The sequence below is a fragment of the Glycine max genome, chromosome 12 (genome assembly GCF_000004515.6).
Source record: "Glycine max cultivar Williams 82 chromosome 12, Glycine_max_v4.0, whole genome shotgun sequence".
NCBI classification, from domain to species: Eukaryota; Viridiplantae; Streptophyta; class Magnoliopsida; order Fabales; family Fabaceae; genus Glycine; species Glycine max.
Genome location: NC_038248.2, coordinates 38,528,682 through 38,548,763, shown reverse-complemented (window position 1 = coordinate 38,548,763; position 20,082 = coordinate 38,528,682). Strand labels below are relative to the sequence as shown.

Genomic DNA, 20,082 nt, shown 5'->3' with positions numbered 1-20,082 from the left:
ATAAATTTTTTATATATTGCAATTTAGTCCTGTATAATTAAAATATATTTTTTAAAAATTAAACTTTTTAATTTCACAAAACCAATCATTTATGTTCAAACTAAAAAAAAACTTTGCAAATATGTTAACTTTTTTTTTATTAGCCTGCCTTTTTCTTCCCATTTTTTTTCTTCCGAGTCGGGTATCCTTGCAACCAACTTTCATGTTTGCAAATATTTTTTAGTTTGAATAAGAATGTTTGGTGTTGTGAAATTAAAAAAGTTCAATTTCTTTTTTAAAAATAATTTGATTATCTAGGACTAAATTGAAATATATAAAAAAAATTATCATTAAATTTTAAAATAAAAATATAATAATACAGCCTAATTCCTATTGGTTAAAAAAATAACAGTATCAATACCTCCAAATTAGCATCATGGACATGTTAGAAACTCTCTAACTAATATCCCCTCTTATTCCCCACATACACAAAAAAAAAAAAATAACAGTAACATAACTAAAGATTAAAAAAATAAATAAATAAAATAACTTATGTATCAATAGTATATAATTTTTTATATTATTATTTGATCACAAATTATGATGATAAATTTATTAAAGTAAAATAAATTTGATACTATTAATAATACATGTTAAAGTGGAATAAATAACTCTCGATGATCAATTCAGAACTCTGCAATTCCTTCGAATCTCACCACTAGTCCCAGTGAGAGGACTAATATTGCTCATCTTAACCATAGCATCAGCAAAGTCAGTGAAAAATGCAGCATTATTGGTACTATATGTTGTGACCAAAGGGTCATTGAAAAGCACTTGGTCCGAGTTGAGAAGGCCACGCTTAGCCGCAAGCTCAGAGTAGTAGCTGTTGTCAAAGCGATTGGGAGTGAGAGACTCAAGAGGGGACAAGTTGGTGTCCCCAGCAGAGGCAGGGCAAATGGCTCTTCTTGATGCGGCAAAGTTGGGGTCAATGTTGGTCTCGTTGTATATGCGACTTCTGAAAAATTGGCACTGTGCTTGGCCTATGGTGTGGCCACCGGAGAGCACCGTGAGGTCACGTGCGCTTAACCCTTTGGCGGCGAACATGGACACGAGTGTGGGAAGGTCCAAGAATGGTGAAGGGATTTCGTTGTTGGCTGCACTCTCGCTTGCTGTTCTTGCATCCCTTCTGCCTAGTGCTACTGCCCATGAAGGTCCTCCAACCTGTCAATCAAATTATTCAATGTTTCAATTAACACACTTAAGTATTTATTTCTGAAATCTGTTTGGTACCATGTTGAAATTTTAATATTTTTATGAAGTGTGTTTGGTATCATGTTCATTTGCCCTCAACCTGGTTTTCTGGATTAAAAAATTTCTGCTTTTATATATTGATTTCACAATGTGGATTTCCAACATGTTACCAAACACTCGTTAAATATATGAATATTTACTTAAAATTATGTTCTTTGGTATTTTAAGAGAAATTTTATTCGTACATCAACTCATATAACAGATTACATAACAAATCAAATTAATGGTAGTTATAAATCAAAATACAACAAGTTAGGCAATAAAGAGAGAGAAAAGAGAACTACAAAATTAATAAATAATACAGTAAAGGAAAATAAACAATTTTTTTATCATATAAAATATTCTATTTATGATTGTATGAATACTACAACTTCTATTTTAAGGTGATTTTAGATTATTCAATATCAAACCAAACAGATACTTAAATGATGGTGAATTATTGAGTTAGGGAGTGGTGAGCGAAAGCTAAATATGGAAAACTCACCACGAGACAAAGGTTTGATGGTACTTTTGTTTTCGAGATTTTTAAAAGGGGAAGATGAGTGGTTTTTCTCGAGAATGAGACAAGGCTGACACCATAGTTTTTATTTTATTTTTCTTTTCTTGATTATTGCTTTGTGTGATGTAATTTTTTGTGCAAGGCATGCTTATTAAGAGGAGGGGGACCCCACTAAATTACGAGAGTTGACATGGTGATCCATTACGTGTGAGAGGGAAAAGTAAAAACCGAAAGTGGAGAACAAGGTTTGAAAATAAGCCCATGCCAAAATATGTTAGGAAAAAAACAGACATCAAGTTAGCTTAGCTATATGCTTGAGAGAATGACTGTAGGTTGGAATCTCGCTGTATGATTTCAATGCAATTCTCAACGGGAGCAGGAAAAAACCTAAAAGAGTTTACATTTTTCACATATTTTTTTATACAATTATTTAATTACCTATATTTACTCATGTAATTGGGGTACATTGAATGTAATGTTGGAGATTTCAGGTAGAGAATAGAGAAAAATAATCTTAATTAAGGACAGTCATTTGACAGGTTTCAAGTTATTTCCCTTGTATTTTCTTTCTTTTTATTTTTAACAACATACATTTAATAAAATAAGATGTTTATTCGAAAAATTATGTACAGATATTAAAGTGAAATTAAAAACTTGGAATTTTTTGCATATTTCCTTTTATGACCTGAAATCAACTTTCCAAGTCAAGGAAATTTGACCCATTTTTCAGATCCCATATACGTACATATATAGGTGAAAAGAATTATACTACGTATATGTAATGGGTCAAATAAAAATGAATTCATATATATATATATAACATAGTAGTAATAGATTTGGTAGAAGCTAGAGGCTGCCAAATAAAAATGAAATCATATACACACAAAGAAAGGGGAAAAGGATGGCTCACCAGAACTACTCCATCTCTTGCTGCAAGTGCTAGAATATCTGCACAAGAGACCGTGCCATTGCAAGCAGCTTCAACGTTGGTTTTAATGGTGTCAATCACTTCGTAACCCCTCACTGAATTTCGGTTAGGTAATGCATTTTTCTCACCCACAAACGTGGCAGTGTCATCCAATAAGATTGATGCATCGCAGCCCTGATAATTTAATTACAAAGAAATAAAATCAAGATGTTAATGTTATCTATCTCCATAAGTCAAGAGCTATATAACTAAATTAATTCTTGCCAATGAAATTTATTTTTAGAAAATAAATGATACTTTCATACCATTTATTTTACTTTCTTTCAATTCCTTTGGTAAGATTTGCATCAATTTAATTCTTACATCGGGAGGCGTCCTATTCTTAAAAAAATCAGAATAAAAAAAAATCTTATACAAATGATTCATCATGCGTGTATATTTCCTCTAGATCTGAGAAAAAATGTGTATGCAAAACAAAAATACTGTATTAAATAGTTAGTGTTAGAAAATATGATAATATCCATGTGCTTTTTCTTAGAGAAAAAAAATAAATAAAAGACAAATATTTTCATTCGATGGCTTATTCAAGTAGTTACAGTACTATAGTATTTTTTGGCTCCTTCAAAAGCCATAAACTTAAACCTAGCTAAAACGTGTAATTTTTTGCTTTAAGCAGCCATATAGGCATATACAATGTACGTATATCAAGTGAGTGATTCTTTTTTATAAATGTATCAAGTGAGTGTTAGAAGAACTAATCTTAACCATAAATACATAAAACATACTGAATAACTATACTATTAATTTGGTTTAAATTTAATCTTAATTATTCTCTTATAACTTTGAGTAGTGAAAAGTTAGCTTAATTTGTTCACTCTCTCACATGATACACTCCTTACATGTAATTATAAACATACAGATTTAGAAATAGAAGTGGCTTAAGGAACTGCAGTCTTACGTTCACGAAACAGTCGTGGAAGAACAATCGAAGTATAGAGGCTCCAAGCCTGGCTTCTCCATTGATAGCTTGCTGCATTGCATTTTTCACAATGGTTTGAAGGTTAGGACAAGTTTTATCATAAAAGTTGGTAGAAAGTTGTGCATTGGTAAAACAAGCAAGGAGAGAAAGAATGGAGAGTGCAACAAAGAAGAGGGTACGTAACAAGGGGGCCATTTTGCTAGCAAGCTTTAAGGCACAAATAGTGATTTATTGTGTTATGTACAGAGGATGAAGAAGCCAATGGAAGAGGGTATGCAATATATAGAGAAATTGTAGGCAAGTTGCATCAGACACAGCAAGGTAGTGATGGAGATATATATTGAAAAGAGAGAAATGCGAGAGAAAAAAATTGTACCAGCTTTCAAACATGCTGCTCCGATCCATACGTGCTTTTTACTTTTTAAAGTTTTTGGGAGCTACTTTGGAAGAAACCTTTGAGATAAAAGATGAGATGGGTCACCGAGAAGTTGACACTTATCACTAAATATATGGATTAACTCACCTAAAATTATTTTAACTTGAGTTTGAATCTTAAACATATAATTATATTAAATATTTAAATAAAAAATTTATCATTTATAATAATCTCATGCATATGATATTCCAAAACAAAAAGCAATTGACGTTTGACTTATTCTCAATAACAAACAAGGAAAAGGCTGCATAATTGAAGTATGAAGTGGTGCGTACTACGTACGCCCTTTTGGCGGGGTCATATTTCAAGTCCAAAAACAAATTTCGCACTTCTTGGTTTCTTCTTAATAAATTCTCAAAAATTTACATTAATTTATTCGATTAACCTAGGTTTTCATTTAATCATGTTTTATCACCCACCTTTGGTAGCAATTAACGAAGAATACCATAGTTTGATACGTATCAGTACTGCTTGGTATCGGATTTTGAAGAACATCGGTGAATATGTCACAAAGAATCAAAGATCTTTTCATATGATGCCCTTATTTCATGGCTTGATCAATGTTAATTTAAATGTGTTAATTAATATTAATAAAATTTGCGTAATGTAGTTTTCTACCTATATGATTTGCGCCTCTTCGGTTTTTTCAACTTTTTTTTCGCTACAATATTTCAAGTTTTTTCTTTTGTCTTAATGAAAGGAGATCGGTGCATAATTGCTGTTACTTTACACGTCAGTGCTATTCATAGTTTATACTGAGCGCACATAATGTAATGTAGCAAAAAAAGAACTTCAATCATCCACTCAGCATAAAAGTGATTGTAATCATAACCCTATCCTTTATAGGAGAACCCAAGCGGGGATCAGATTGACCCGTTTTTACTAAGTAAGCATATAAAGCAAAAGCAGCTCTGAATCCAACTTGAATTAGATTTGGTTAAGTCAAACACATCTTTGTCTTGATCAGTTGTTTTGTCAAATCAAAATTAACTAAATAAATGCTAAAAAAAGAATTGGGTATCAATTCCGCGTTTCTGAAAAATAAAATACTACTAAAAAGTTGGTTGCGTCCACTTTTCTAGTGCATCATTCATATGAAAAATAATTTTTAGAACTTTTAATAAAGGTTGACAAAGGTATTTATGGATGAAAATTCAATGATTTGAATTCATATATGATTTGACAAAGAAATCTGTACTCCACATTTTAGTCGTCAATTATTATATACACGTGTCTTAATTGGATAAGGACAGATTATGATCGTAACTCTCACCATATACTAATTGTGATGTGTTTCGCCAGGGGGTGGATTCAATTGCAATCAAGACATTTGAGAGCTTAGCTACATACGCACAGAAATTAAACCATATCAAAGTTAGAACTCTGGCTAATTCAACATCTGAGAAATTATTATTGTGTTAATCATGTGTCTATTGAAAGGAAAATTTTAAAAGAAAAATAATTAATAAGTTCCTTTTTGGGTGAGCTAACCTAAATAGTCATCTGAGTTTTAAGTTGTAGATGGTTGAATAAGGCAGATAGATGGTCGACTAAGGCACACAATTTTCGATGTTAATGTGTTTGAATTATATTGTCGTGTTTAAATTGTTTAGTGGTATATTATTTTTTTTTTACAGGTCACACGTATTTTTTCTGGATAAGTAATTTTGTTTGAGCTAGTAGGGTTATTTTAGGTGATAAAACTGTTCTTTTAAGTATTTAACGCTTATAAATCTAAGTTTTTTTTTCCTTAACACAAAAAAGGTAATTTTTATAGTACTTTTCTTCTAACGTTGTTGCATGTCTTCTTCAATTTGTGAGACGTGTGTCTACGAGCAGAGATAAATGTAAAAAATAATTAAGGGAGGAGCACAAAATAAAAACTTAAGTAAAACAGGGATTTAATCCTTAAATATTGCCAACTAATTTGGTCGTTGACATTATGAAAACTATCAATTTGGTGTGCAGTATTAGCCAATTTTTGGTCACTGACGTTAGGAGAAAAAAAAAACAATTTAGTGGTAGTATAACAAAAATGAGAAACACAATTTTGTGTATAACAATGTTAAATTGTTAATATTCATCTTATTTTTCGTGACTATAAATTCTAATTGTAATTAATATATATAGTTTTTCTTAGCTTTTCTTTTTATAGAAGTCTGTTAATTACTTAATTTTTAAAATTCAAAATTGACATGTTATAATTTAGTGGTTAATTGCATAAGAAAAATGAGAGGCACAATTTTTTGTGTGTAATAATGTTAATATTCATCTCAAAGAAAAATATAGACATATTTAATGGAGCCAATTAGTCCTAATTGAAATTAAAAACTTATTTCATCGTTTAGTTTTGTGTTCCTTTCCTCGTTATATTAGTAATTAATTAGAATGATGTTAATCAAGTGATATGATTACAAAGTAATAAATTATTTCACATGATAATTGTTTCTTCAAAACTACTTCTCACAAGACTTACAAGTCATATGATATGATGATATTATTGTATTTTTTTTTTCTCATTTTGATATAAAAGAACCATATATATCACCAGATTATTCTAATTTAAACAGTAATTTTAAGATTGAGTCTCGAGTATGTGTTAAATATTCTAAAGAATATTTTTATTATAATGGTCTTACCAACTGAAGCAAAATTACTTCCACTACCTATTGCTTCTTACCTGTAAAAGGATCGATATACATGACATATAATATAAAGATAAAGAGATCATTTACAATGATACAAAATTTTCTAAAGCCATTATTCAATAGTTTAATTTATTATATTTTCCCCATGTATCGGGCGAATGTTAAGCTAATTGAATAGTAATAGATTGTCCAGGTTCTTTCTTGGAAGAGTTTAAATATACCCTACTTTGTCCTCATTTTTTATTTATAAACGAACCAGTTCGCCCCTTTCTAAGGTTTGCTATTATGCTTTCTTAAACTTGGCGGCAACGCATGAATTGGGTACATCGCTTACTCTTTTATTAGACAAACAATATTATTATTTTATAGACTTCATTTGTTAGCCAACGAAATTAAAAAAGATTTCAATTTTCCATACGTTGCCATGACAATGACTAGGGTTTAGGAACATACAGATATGGATCGATGATCAGATGAGGCAAAACAATAGTTTATACACGGGTTCTCATTAAGGTACTAGAAATAGTAGTGGGGTTAAATACTTGAGAATCTTACACACATTCCGTCAATCACATTTTTACATATTTAACCAAACACGTTCTAAATTATTTCCCCCATGATACGTTTGATATCCTTCAGCTTCAGCAGCTTTTTATCCATTTGCCATGATGTTGACTAACAATATCAACCTCCAAAGGAAACCTATGCCCCAGCAAGAAAATACAAGAATGGAAAAAGTCATGCGAGGGGACACTAGGATGACCAATCTCCTAAGGCAAGTTGAATAGCTTTCTCTTTTTTTCTTTCCATTTTTTTTTTTGTTTGCCTTCAAGGATACAATAATTGAAAATTGAGAACCATAATGATTAGTAAAGCACCAAGCAACCAACCATCTATCTTAATCTTATCGTATGGGAGACTTAAAAGAAGATCCTTACGTAGAACCTTCCATCACAAACTAAAAGTAAACAAATCTAACCTTTCATCATTATCAATTTGGGCATTACCATTAAACCTACCATTTTTTTCCTCTCCATAGAGCATCATATGGTTTAAGATTACAAGGAAACGGCAACTACCAAGCATACAACACAGAATCTAGTTTGGTAAGCATGTACTTATCCTTCATTTAAATGTTGACAATATGTTACATGCATTAAAATGTTGGGCCAGGGGACAACTTAGGGGAATTGAAACTAGAGGAGCTTCCTACCTTTGAAGGGGACCTTTGAGTCTTCACCAGTGGAACCAATGACTGCACAACATCAGCCATGAGAGGCCGATAATCTGCCTCTGGTTGCACACACATTGCAGCAATTGCAGCCACCTGGACAACCTCTTTCATAGAGTATTGTCCCTCCAATGAAGGATCCATAATCTTTACAACCTTTTCTCTATCAGTCAAAAGGGGCAGAGCCTAAACACAAGTAGCAGGCGCAAGTTTGTTAGAAAGAACTAGTGCCAAAATACAAATGTTACTCGGGTAATATTCCTCCCGTAAATGGAAATACTGGAATACCAATTGATTTAATAACTTTCACTGAGCAGTACAGAATCAACATAGAAATTGATTGGTGAAAAGAATTAACAAACGCACCCAAGAAACAAGAACACCTTCCCCTGGAGGTCTCTTCATATCAACAGGCACCCGGCCAGTGAGCAGCTCCAAAAGTACAACACCATAACTGTACACATCTGATTTTGTTGTTAAATGCCCTGTTAGTGCATATCTGCACAATCAAACATTGCAAAACCACATTAGTTTTTCATGAGATGGAATTACTCAAAGAACAAGTCTTATAATAAAAATGAAGATTGCAATAACAGAATAACCAAAACAACGTAAAAACAAATTATGAGTTAAGAATTGTACTCAGGGGCAACATATCCCTGGGTGCCCAAAACCCGAGTTGAAACATGTCCACCAGCTCTATCAGGTCCAAGCTTCGCCAATCCAAAATCAGAAACCTTGGCATGAAATTTCTTGTCCAAGAGGATGTTGCTACTCTTAAAATCTCTGTGAATCACTGGGGGACTGACATGCTCATGAAGATATTCCAAACCCTTAGCAGCTTCAAGTGCTATTCTTAGTCGTGTTTCCCAATCCAATTTTACAGGCGTAATAATAGAATCTACAAGAAAATCAACTCAAACATACAATATTACACAAAAGAACTGACAAAAAATAGCAACCCTGGCTGCAGACACAATACTTGGACATTTTAAATTAACTAGCCCACTGTTGAAAAGTTTTACAAGAAAATGGGAGGAGACAGAAAAAAAAAGAACAAAAGTGCTTTATACACACCAGAAATATGGAATAACAAACAATTATAACACTTTATCACAAACAATTCCAAATTTGTTTTCATGGTAATGGGAGAAATATAAGAATTTTCGCTCCAGGTTCTGATCAAGTTCTAATAATCGCTCATACTGACAAACTAAGAATGGAAATTATTTTAAAACAAACTTTCTGTCATACATGACCCATAAAAAATTTCCTCACGTATATCATACATTCTACATTTTCATCCTCATTACTTGTACACTAGAGATTCCAGAGTTCAAATGTTAGTGACGCAAATTATTAAGGCTTATGATGCATTGGTACATAATTCATACTCTGTAGAAATTGTTTAAACAGGTAAGCTGATGCTGCAAGCATTAGTATATTTCCTTTTGTCCAGATTGTGTAATATGCAAGATATATAGCTCAATGCGTCACTTCCAACCCATATAAACTTTAGAAGGGAAGAATAAGCCTGGCTGAGTGAAAAAGTTTAAGGGAGAGATTGTAAAAGAGAGTTTGGTGAAATTTATTTTCTATGCTTATATGGACACAGCATTCAGTTTTACACAACAGAACAGGGGCATCTATGTAAGGAATCAGTTACTAAAAGTGCCAATGCAACCAGTCAAACTGAGCACATGCAGGCTGGACTGTTTTCAATAAAATAAAATAAAATAAATTCATCAATTTAACTCTGATGTTCAATACTGCAAGATTGATATATTTATCTGTCATCAAATATATTTGAAAAAGTGTTACTCATTCAAACTAAAAAAGGTTCTAATCAATTTTTCCTTGCTCAGCACCTGGGGTGAGCAAATAGTAGCAAAAGCAGAGATTTATATCAAAATTCCAGAGACATATGACACATCCATCCTTTTCCTTACTGACTTCCAGGTAAGAAAAATTATATGTAGTCCCATCCATTTACAGGACTTTAAATTAGCATAGAATAAAAGCTTTTTAGAAAATATATATTTCATAACTTACTGCTGACAGGATAGAGATGTTCCTGCAGTCCACCATTTGCCATAAATTCATACACCAACAATTTATGATTACTATCAGAGCAGTACCCAAGCAATGCCAGCAGATATGGAGAATGCAACCGACTTAGCAGTTCCACCTACAGTGACATGTAAGGAACCAATTCAACTCAATTACCAAAATGAATTGGCTTCCCAAGACATTTATTGCTATTTAATTCGTCGACTCATGACCAAAAATGGTATGATGTCTCAATCTACAAATTTCACTGTTTTGATTACAAGGGAAATCAAATGCATAAGCATGAAGAAGAACAATGCATTGTGTTTCCCATAGCATCTAGAAAAGAAACAGGGCTGGCCAAAATGTTCCAAGAGGCAACAAACCTCTACTTTAAATTCTTCTTCTCCTTGCTTTCCTGCCTGATCCATGAATTTGATTGCAACTTTCCTGCCATCGTTGAGCACTCCCCGGTAAACAAGTCCAAATCCACCATGACCAATGACATTTGACTTGCTGAAGCCCCCTGTTGCAGAATGCAGCTGCTTGAAAGTGAACACCTGAAGTCCTTTCTCAGCAACAACTTGCAGATTTGCAAAGTCACTTTTCTCGTTAAGGTTGGCATCTTCAACTATTATAAAATCAAGCAAAATCTGTCAGTAAGTAGGACATCAATTTACTCAAGTAAAAGTAGAAAAAGGAAGGATAAAAAAGTTCTAAAGTAAACAACCAAAAGTAACTTTCAAACCATTCAGTTTAAAATCTTGAAAAAAAGGCAAAACATAATAACACTCAATGTAGTTCCTTTTTCCATCCGAGACATTTCAAATGAGAATCAATTTCACCCGAGGAATTAGCATTATCAATATTGGCAGCATTATACTTCAGTTTTTTACAAGTGTAGAGATTGAAGTGTGATTATTAATCAAATTAATTAAATGCAAATAAAAGGAAATATGGATCGATTTGGCTTGAAAAAACTTTTTTTATTTTCATATTATTGTTTTCACAAATTTTTTAAAATTTTCATATTATATTTTCTTCATTTAATATTTTCAAAGATTTGGATAGAAAATGGCATTTGCACCATTGTTATACATCTTTGAGAAGTGGAAACAATAAAAACAAGGCATCCCTTTGACCCAAACCAGGAAAGGAAAACAGGAACGAACTTTTCAAACCAAACAGGCCTTACATGTCTTGTTTGACACCCAAACTTCACCAAATTTTAGACAAGAAAGAAGCACATATAAACTGTAACTACAGACACAGTTGCAACTTGAATCAATCAAACAAGCGTCCCTCTGTCTTTGATCAATCAAATCCTCCATTTTAAGTTTAAACCTACTCGAAACACAACTAAAGCCCAACCACTAAAAAAAACTATCACTAACTTTCCTGAAAAAATAAGTAACACAAGTTCACCATAATTTCCACTAGGCCCAAATCCAGAAGGGAAAAAAACGCAAAACAAACAAAAGGCTGCATCAAACCAAAATAAAATAGCACTTGAGATACAATAGAAAATTACCAGTGGCACTAAATTTAACACATCCCTTCAAACACTCTGTTTTATGAGAAATTATTATATGGTCTGGAACCACCGTGATCCAAAGTCCAAACTAATCCTCATATGTCGAGAAATTATTAGTTAATCCCAAACCATTGCATGTTTATGGTCCTCCGAGTCAAGTATTTAAGTTTTTCCAGTTATTAGAACAGATTAATAACAATTAATTCCCAAACCAAACCTCCGGGTCAAGTACTTAAGTTTTTCAATTTACGAGAAAAAATTAATAGTAAGAATTAATTACATTTCATGTAAAAATTAGCTAGGACCTCAAATTACCAAATAATTTCTCCGACATGACACCCAGATGAATGTTATTATTATTTTTTTCATTAATTGAAAACTTTAACTGCATGTTAGTACAGATTAGTTAGGGACACAACAATCTAATAATTTCTCGTGTTTCAGAGGGCTACTTACAAACCGAACCTTGAATTTCACTACATTTTCAGAAAGAGACCCGAACCTTTTTTGAGGCTTTTGCGACGATTCGAGACCTTGTTGAGGATGTGGCAGTAGTAGGCGAAGGCAACGAGCAGCGCAAACACGGCGACGGAGGCGAGTACCATGATTGCGACGAGTGCTATCTTGGCCTTCCTTCTGTACCCAAAATCTTCTTCCATTTCGAATTTTCCGAGAAGCGAAAACCCTAACCCTAGAAATGGTTAACTTAATGCATAGTGGTAATGCGAGAGAAGAAGAGAAGAAGCGAAAATGGTTAAAAAGCTGTTTGGAGCTTCGAAGTTCGAAGACACTCTCTGACTCACTCTCCCTCCCTTGGTTCTTTTTCTCTCATGGCGCGTACAATGCTGATAGTAACACTTCTCTTTGCATTTTGGTACCCCAATTTGTTGCAATTTGCATTGACACCATCTCCTTTTACAGTATTTTCGTTTTTTTCCCTTCAATTGGTTTAGGACAAGGATAGTTCTAAATCCTTTAATAAAAAATTCTATTAACTCTCTTATTTATTAAATAAAAATACTAAATGTTTTAACTTTTTAAGACAATAAAATATACTTGTCCTAAAAATGTATAAAATGCATTTACATGTATGTTTTTAACTTTTAAAGACAATTAAAATGCATCGACACCATCTCCTTTTAGGAGTATCTACTTGGGGCTACTTTATTTTTAATACATTTTTCCTAAAATATTTAAAATACTTGTAAACGCATTTTATACATTTTTTTCTAAAATATTTTTAACTTTCTAGGACATTTTCATACCCATTGTATTTGATTCTGATGTACTAAGGTCTCATTTGCTACTATTGTCAAATTTAAAATTAAGATTACTTTTTAGATCTATAATTTTTAGTTTCAGATTTTTATAGTTTTATATTTTAATATTAATTAAATCTTGAATTTAATATACATAGTCACTCCTTATTTCCCAATTCAAGTTCATAATGTAATGATAAAATAATAAAATAGTAAGAGGCTAACAATTACTACAATAATAATAATAATAGTTAATAGTGGCATTTTGATAATAATAACAATAATAATAAATATTATGATGATGATAATTATTGTTGTGGTAAATGGTAATAGTGGTAGTGTGATAAAAGTGATATATGCAGTTATGTTATAAAAATAATGATAATAGAAAAGATAATATCTTGTAGACATGTGATGAAAATAATTTGAATGATAAAAATAGTAATAATGATATAAGTGGTGGTGATATTAAAATATTGGTGATTTATGTGATGAATGTAATGACAATAATGTCATTGGTTAGTAGTGAAGTGGTAGTAGTAATTAGTATGTGAGGATGAAAATAATGAGTATGGTAATAATAATTGTTGTAATAGTAATCATACTCGGTAATAATAATGACAATGATTGTCATTAAAGTGATAATGATTTTGTGATGATAATAATATTCATGATGTTAGTGATCCAATTAATAATGATGATGATAACAATAAGTATATTATCCATGATAATAACAACAATAATAAGATACATGACATTGATTATTATTGATGACAATAATAATTAATCAATGATAACAATAACAATGATGATAATAACTATGATTTCTTTTGGGGATTTATAACTAAAAAAATGAAACTAGTATTTTTTGTTTTAAAAAAATGAGTGTTTTAATAATAAACTAGAATTTAATGGAATTAATTTAAAATTGGTAAATGCAATTCAAATGTGTATATAAATTAATCTAAACAAAATATTTAAATTAAAATATAATTTTTAAAAAATGCAAAAAAAAATATTTTAAAAAATTTTCAAATAAATTCAAGTTAAATTTTTAAAATAAAAAGCAGTCTCAAATCAGTTAGCCATTTTCATATTTTTACAAACAACAGTCCTAATGTCCAAATAACATGATTGCAATGGAAATTGAGTAAAAAGGGGAAAGGTGGGGGGCATTAGAATGCAATTGGAACTGCAAAGAAACATTGAGGGCGGCACCATTGTGAGGCCTGATTGGATGAGAAGGAAGAGCAGTGTTAATACTATTTAGTATTTACTAAATCCAAATAGGACAAACTTTACCCATCGATTGCTTTGGGTCACAATCTCACTTCATTGTGTAACATGATCCTCATTAATAAAATGACTTTTCAAAAATAAAGCAAGTAGCCCTTAATAAATAAATGTCCCCATGGGTGCATGACGGAATTTTTTTTTATAAAAATAAATACTGTCTTTTAAATAAATTGAAGCTAAACATATGTAGTGTAGGTGAAATATACCTGACTTATATGACAGTCGTGGTGAAAATAAGGTTGCAATTATGATAATTATAGTGATACGATAGTATAAGAATTTGAACTTTGAAGCGTACTTAAGCTTTAACTTCTTTTAATAAAACATGACGTATTGAACCAACTGATATGTCGATTAAAAAAGCACAATAGACTATTGGTTGTTTTCAAGGTTGTAGTCTTTCTTGAGGACTTCCCATTTCTCCCATGAAGCATCTTCAGGTGGAAGCCCAGCCCACTGAACGAGAACAAGCAGATGTCTTCCAATTGGTGTGATGTCCCACCTTGTGTCGATAATCACGAGGGGATGTATCAAGGGTTCATTGTCTTCTGCGATGGCTGGTAATTCAAGGGAGCCTTCCGTGGTGGATGAATTAAAAGGCTTGAGTAAAGAACAGTGAAACACCGGGTGAATTCTTGAGCTTGTTGATAAATTCAGCTGATAAGCTGCACTTCCAATTTTCTTGGTAATTTGGAATGGTCCATAATATCTCTTTGCAAGTTTCGAATATGTCTCCCCTGTGGCTGATGTTTGCCGACGGGGTCTTAATTTAACTAACACAAAATCTCCTTCCTCATAGCTGACATCTCGACGTTGCTTGTCTGCTATCTCCTTCATTCTCTGTTGGGCCTTGGTCAACTTTTTAATTAAGCATGCATTCAATGTCTCTCGATTGGTCAACAATTCGTCCACTGCTTGAACATTCGAACTTCCTGTGATATATTGGGGTAAGCTTGGGGGTGGTTTTCCGTACGTTACTTCATATGGTGTCTTCCCTGTGACAGAATGGACTGAAGTGTTATAAGACCATTCTGCCCAGACTAGAAAGCGCCCCCATGAGGCTGGGTTCTGGTGTACGAAAGCTCGAAGATACTGTTCGACAATCTTGTTCATGGCCTCTGTTTGGCCATCGGATTGTGGGTGATACGCTGAGCTCATACGGAGCTTGGTTCCACTCATCTTAAACAGCTCCTGCCAAAAACGACTTAAGAATAAGGGGTCTCTATCCGATACTAGGCTGCGAGGCATACCATGGAGTTTGCCGGAAAGCTCCATGAATAGCTGTGCGACACTAAAAGCGGTGTGATGTGAGGGTAGAGATCCCAGATGGATTCCTTTCGAGAAGCGGTCAACAATCACCAGTATGACCGAATTCCCACGATAAGGGGGCAGTCCTGAAATAAAATCAAGGGAGAGGTCCTCCCATGGCCTTGCCGGAACCGGAAGTGGGCAGAGAAGCCCCGGTGGGTGACGATGATCTGTTTTAATCTGTTGACAAGTGATGCAGTTGGTTATGTGCCTCTGAATGTCTTCCTTCATCGAGGCCCAGGTGAAATTTTCACGAACACGCGCCATTGTCTTCATGATTCCCATATGGACGCCTGTGGGAGTTGCATGAAACTCTGCAATGATTGTAGGTAGTAAAGGAAGGTTCCGTGGTAACCAAATGCGTCCTTGATGGAGAATGAATTCATCCTTAATGATGAATTCAGAAGGGGTTTCCTTCTCTTCTTGGATTTGCTTCTTTTTGGCCTGAAATTCCTCATTGGTGAACAGCTCCCTTTTGAGTTCCTGCAAGAAAACGCAATTAGGAATTGTTAGCATAAAAATCTGGCTTTGGGTTGTGTCTAATGGGTTTGGAGGGGGCTCAGGGAGACGTGAGAGAGCATCTGCTGCTGAATTGTGTTTGCCGGCACGATAATGGATGGTATAGTCGTATCCCATCAATCGTGCCAGATACACTTGCTGTTCTGGTGTTTGAACCGCTTGTGCCATGAGTTCTTTTAGGCTCCTATGATCTGTGATGATGCTAAAATGGTGACCCAACAAATATTGTCTCCATTTTTTGACCGCAGCAGTGATCGCAGCGAGCTTTCGGACATACGCGGAGGCTCTGAGGAGTTTTGAACAAAAGGGTTTGCTAAAAAAAGCCAAAGGATGGTGGTGCTGTGAAAGAATTGCTCCCATTCCGGCACCTGAAGCATCAGTTTCAATTATGAACGGCGCGGCAAAATCCGGTAGAGCTAGAACAGGGGCTTTACATAGAGCTTCCTTGAGTCTATTAAATGCATCCTCAGCTTCCGGTGTCCACCCAAATTGGTCCTTAGCCAATAGAGCGGTGAGGGGTGCCGCCAGCGTTGTATAGCCCTTGATGAAGCGCCTATAGAATCCCGATAATCCAAGGAATCCACGTAAGTGCCTTACTGACCGCGGTGGAGGCCATTGTTGCACCGCAAGGACCTTCTCGGGAACTGGTTCAACCCCGCGTGCGGAAACCACGTGTCCTAAGTATTCAACTTGTTGAATTGCAAAGGAACACTTTGACTTCTTAAGGACGAAGCCGTTGTCGGATATGATCTGAAAGGTGTTGCGTAGATGTTCTAGATGATCATGGAAGGTCTTACTGTAGACCAGTATGTCGTCAAAGAAGACAATGAGGAATTTTCGCAGACAAGGTCCAAAAATGGCGTTCATCGTCGCTTGAAAGGATGATGGAGCGCTGCAAAGCCCAAACGGCATTACCAGAAATTCGTAATGGCCGTGATGGGTACGAAACACTGTTTTATTAACATCCTCCGGAGCCATTAGAATTTGATGGTAACCTTGGAGAAGATCCAGCTTTGAGTACCAGTAGGCACCACCCAATTCGTCCAACAATTCATCAATTGTTGGTATCGAAAATCGATCTTTGACGGTGAGTGCGTTTAGTGCCCTGTAATCGACACAGAAACGCCACGTGTCGTCTCTCTTTTTAACAAGAAGAACTGGGGAAGAATAAGGGCTATTACTGGGACGAATAATGCCGTTTTGGAGCATGGTATTGACTTGAGACTCGATTTCCTCCTTCTGGAAGTGAGGATATCGATAAGGGCGGACGTTGACTGGGGTGGAGTTAGGTAGGAGGTGTATGTGGTGGTTGGTGGCTCGTGACGGGGGAAGCTTTGTGGGTGGTTGAAAGAGGCTTGGAAATTGATTGATGACATCAAGGATGGCGGATTGAGTGTTTGGGGAGTTGTTTGGGGTATGTTCAGGTGAGGGGCAGACACGAATGTGAAAAAATTCACTAGCACCTTGTGTTTGCACTAATCGTCGGAGCTGAGGTGGGCTTATGGCCGTTAATGGAGTTTCCGATGAGCCCTTTAATTCGATTATCCTGTCATCATGCATGAACTTCATCACAAGATTATTATAATCTGTTAACACGGGGCCCAGGGCTTTGAGCCAAGGAACTCCAAATACTACATCAGCACCATATAGGGGAAGAACATGTAAATTCACAGAGAAACTGACTCCCTGAATGTGAACGGTGACCTCTGAGCAGACTTGCGAACATTCAACGGTGTTGCCATTGCCGACAAGCACGCGAAGGGTAGGTGTGGGTTGGGGGTTCAAGCCTAAGGTCTTGACGAGGCGTTCTTGCACAAAGTTATGTGTGCTGCCTCCGTCGACCAAGATCGTGACATGGTGGAGATTAATCCGGCCGGTGACACGTAATGTTTCCGGGGTTCCATAGCCGGATAAAGCATGGAGGCTGATTTGGGCTTGGGTGGGTTCAGTTGGGTCCTGGGTCATTGGGTTAATAATTGGGGTTTCGGGTCGGTTCGGGTCCATTAGTGGGTCAGGGTTGTCTATATTAGGGTTATCTGGTGGGTCTTCATCTGCCAAGAGAAGCAAGAATCGTGAGGGGCAGCGGTGGCCTCTCGTGAATTTCTCGTCACAATGGAAGCAGAGCCCGCGCTCCCGGCGGCTTGCTATCTCTTCCGGTGTCAGCCGTCTGATGGGTAGGGGTGGTGGTTTGGGCGGAGAGGGAAGTAACGGAGGGCTGGGCGTGGGGGTGACTATTGAAAGAGGGGTGGGTGAGTGTTGTGGAGGGCTGGGGTGAGGTCTTTGGCGGAAAGCTCGACGGTGCTCAAGAATCTTCTCCTCCTGAAGTCGAGCTAAGCCGGCGGCGTGAACCAATGTTGAAGGCTGAAGAGCCTGGACTTCACGGCGGACGTCTGGTTCAAGTCCTGAAATGAAGCAACTCAGGAGCGAGGCCGGCGATAACCCCGTGATACGATTCGCGAGGGCTTCGAACTGAGCCAGGTATTCCCTCACTGTGCCTTTTTGGGTTAGTTTGAAGAGGAGTCCTGTTGGATCCTCATATGGAGATTGAGCAAATCGTGCTTCGATTGCTTGCAGGAACCCCGACCACGTGGTGAGCTGGTGGTTTCGAGCCATCCATTGAAACCACGCAAGGGCCGGTCCGTCCATGTAAAAGGACGCGACGGTGAGCCTCTCAGCCTCAGGGGTTGCGTGGTATTCGAAGAACTGGGTAATTTTGAATACCCACCCTGAGGGATCAGAGCCGTCAAATCGAGGGACATCAAGTTTCAGTCTATGTGGATTGGCCAATTGGATCTGTGGTATGGGCATAGCTGAGGAAGATGACGGTGAAGGGGAAGGGTTGGTTATGTTCTCAAGGTTCGTAACTCTATTAATCAATTCGTCAAGCTTCTCGGTGAGGATTAAATGGCTTGAAGCAAGCTTGGCAATTGCCTCTTCGATTCTGTCCATCTTGGGTGAAGAGGACATGGTGGTCTCTTTCACGAAAATCTCTCAATGAAAGCACCAGTTGTTATGAACTGGCACCAAGGGTTCCTAGAATTCGAGGTCTAGGCCTCCAGAACAGCAAGAAAGAGAGAAAAGGTTTGTATTATTTCTGCTTGAATCCATTGCATTACATTCATTTTCTATTTATAGATGCTCTAAGATCATTCTAGTGAATGTAATCCTAACAGATTTTGGCTTTTTGTGCCTTGGAGGAATTTGGAAATAAAACACGAAAATATGCAAAGAGAGGTGCTCTGCGTGGATTGAATTAGCACTGTAGCTGGAGAGCATCTTTTCTAACGGTAATCTTCTAGAATCCTTGCTGACTTGGCTGTGTACCTCTTCTTCATTTAACTACGTAATCCTTCAAATATTTTGGTCTGATAATTCTCCTCTTTGCCCCTGCTTCTTCTTCCTTAGTTGGCTCTGTTTCTGGTACTAATTTTGAGTTCATAGCAGTATTTTTTTACATTAATTATAAATAGCTTTTAATTATTGTTTTTACACTTTTAAATTTTATTTGAATACTTTTTATAATCGACCTTAATTTAAAAAAGAAAAACAAATTGAATCAACCTGTACTTTGTGAGAGTTTAATTATGTTTTGGCTTTGTATATAAGAGAGAGTAACAGAATTTTAAAATTTTGTTATAAGTGCTAGCCTAAGAGTGAAGGGTTGTTACTTTGTTTTGCTTGTATAAAAGGGCAATCATACATCTTAATAAAGTGTTGTTTTTCATTCTATCATTTTCAGTTTCTAGTGTTATTTCTAGTAGGTGTGCAATTCTGTGCTTAGAAAATAGTGAGTGATACACGAGTGAATGTGTGAGGGAATGAATTGCATCTCTTGCAATTGAGTGAGGAACAGTGTGTGTTCCAACATTTGGTATCTAGAGCATTGGTTTCGATAGAAGGGGCAAGAATCGCTAAAGAAAGGTTCTTAGAGGTGTTCTTGAAGGAGTTCTTTGATGGCTGCAGTATCTGGCTCAATTCCTGCAAATCTACCAGTTCTCACAGGAAAGAACTATGAAAATTGGAAGATTGAGATCAGGGTGGTGATGCGATTCCAAGGGGTTTGGGAGTTCGTAAAAGAAGGTTATATACCTGTGGGAGAGAGAGCA

At 35.6% G+C, this 20,082-nt stretch overlaps 2 protein-coding genes across 3 annotated transcripts; both read right to left on the bottom strand.

Moving 5' to 3' along the window:
• Positions 1-534: 534 nt before the first annotated feature.
• LOC100806309 (peroxidase P7) lies at positions 535-3,960 on the bottom strand. The gene is made up of 3 exons (XM_003540360.5): positions 3,676-3,960; positions 2,700-2,891; positions 535-1,200 (listed from the first exon to the last, which is right to left on the bottom strand). The coding sequence occupies exons 1-3, from the start codon at positions 3,889-3,891 to the stop codon at positions 661-663; spliced, it is 948 nt and encodes a 315-aa protein (XP_003540408.1). The 5' UTR covers positions 3,892-3,960; the 3' UTR covers positions 535-660.
• A 3,307-nt stretch (positions 3,961-7,267) lies between these two features.
• On the bottom strand, positions 7,268-12,425 carry LOC100804893 (serine/threonine-protein kinase). 2 transcript variants are annotated; one of them, XM_006591825.4, is made up of 7 exons: positions 12,097-12,425; positions 10,447-10,691; positions 10,064-10,199; positions 8,654-8,912; positions 8,378-8,510; positions 7,994-8,197; positions 7,268-7,482 (listed from the first exon to the last, which is right to left on the bottom strand). In XM_006591825.4, exons 1-7 carry the CDS (start codon positions 12,251-12,253, stop codon positions 7,465-7,467), a joined length of 1,152 nt encoding a protein of 383 aa, XP_006591888.1. In that variant the 5' UTR covers positions 12,254-12,425; the 3' UTR covers positions 7,268-7,464. The 2 variants fall into 2 exon arrangements, with proteins under 2 accessions (XP_006591888.1, NP_001241988.2); NM_001255059.3 differs by lacking the exon at positions 7,268-7,482 and having other exon boundaries at positions 7,670-8,197; positions 12,097-12,409.
• Between the last annotated feature and the right edge of the window lie 7,657 nt (positions 12,426-20,082).

Excerpts from the sequence above, each read along its gene's own strand:
- LOC100806309 (XM_003540360.5), bottom strand. The coding sequence starts at position 3,891 with ATGGCCCCCTTGTTACGTACCCTCTTCTTTGTTGCACTCTCCATTCTT. Across the intron at positions 2,892-3,675 it reads TCCACGACTGTTTCGTGAAC|GGCTGCGATGCATCAATCTT; the intron begins GTAAGACTGCAG and ends TTAAATTATCAG. Across the intron at positions 1,201-2,699 it reads CAAGAGATGGAGTAGTTCTG|GTTGGAGGACCTTCATGGGC; the intron begins GTGAGCCATCCT and ends TTTGATTGACAG.
- LOC100804893 (NM_001255059.3), bottom strand. The coding sequence starts at position 12,253 with ATGGAAGAAGATTTTGGGTACAGAAGGAAGGCCAAGATAGCACTCGTC. Across the intron at positions 10,692-12,096 it reads TCGCAAAAGCCTCAAAAAAG|TTGAAGATGCCAACCTTAAC; the intron begins GTTCGGGTCTCT and ends ATTTTATAATAG. Across the intron at positions 8,198-8,377 it reads AAGGTGTTCTTGTTTCTTGG|GCTCTGCCCCTTTTGACTGA; the intron begins GTGCGTTTGTTA and ends ACTTGTGTTTAG.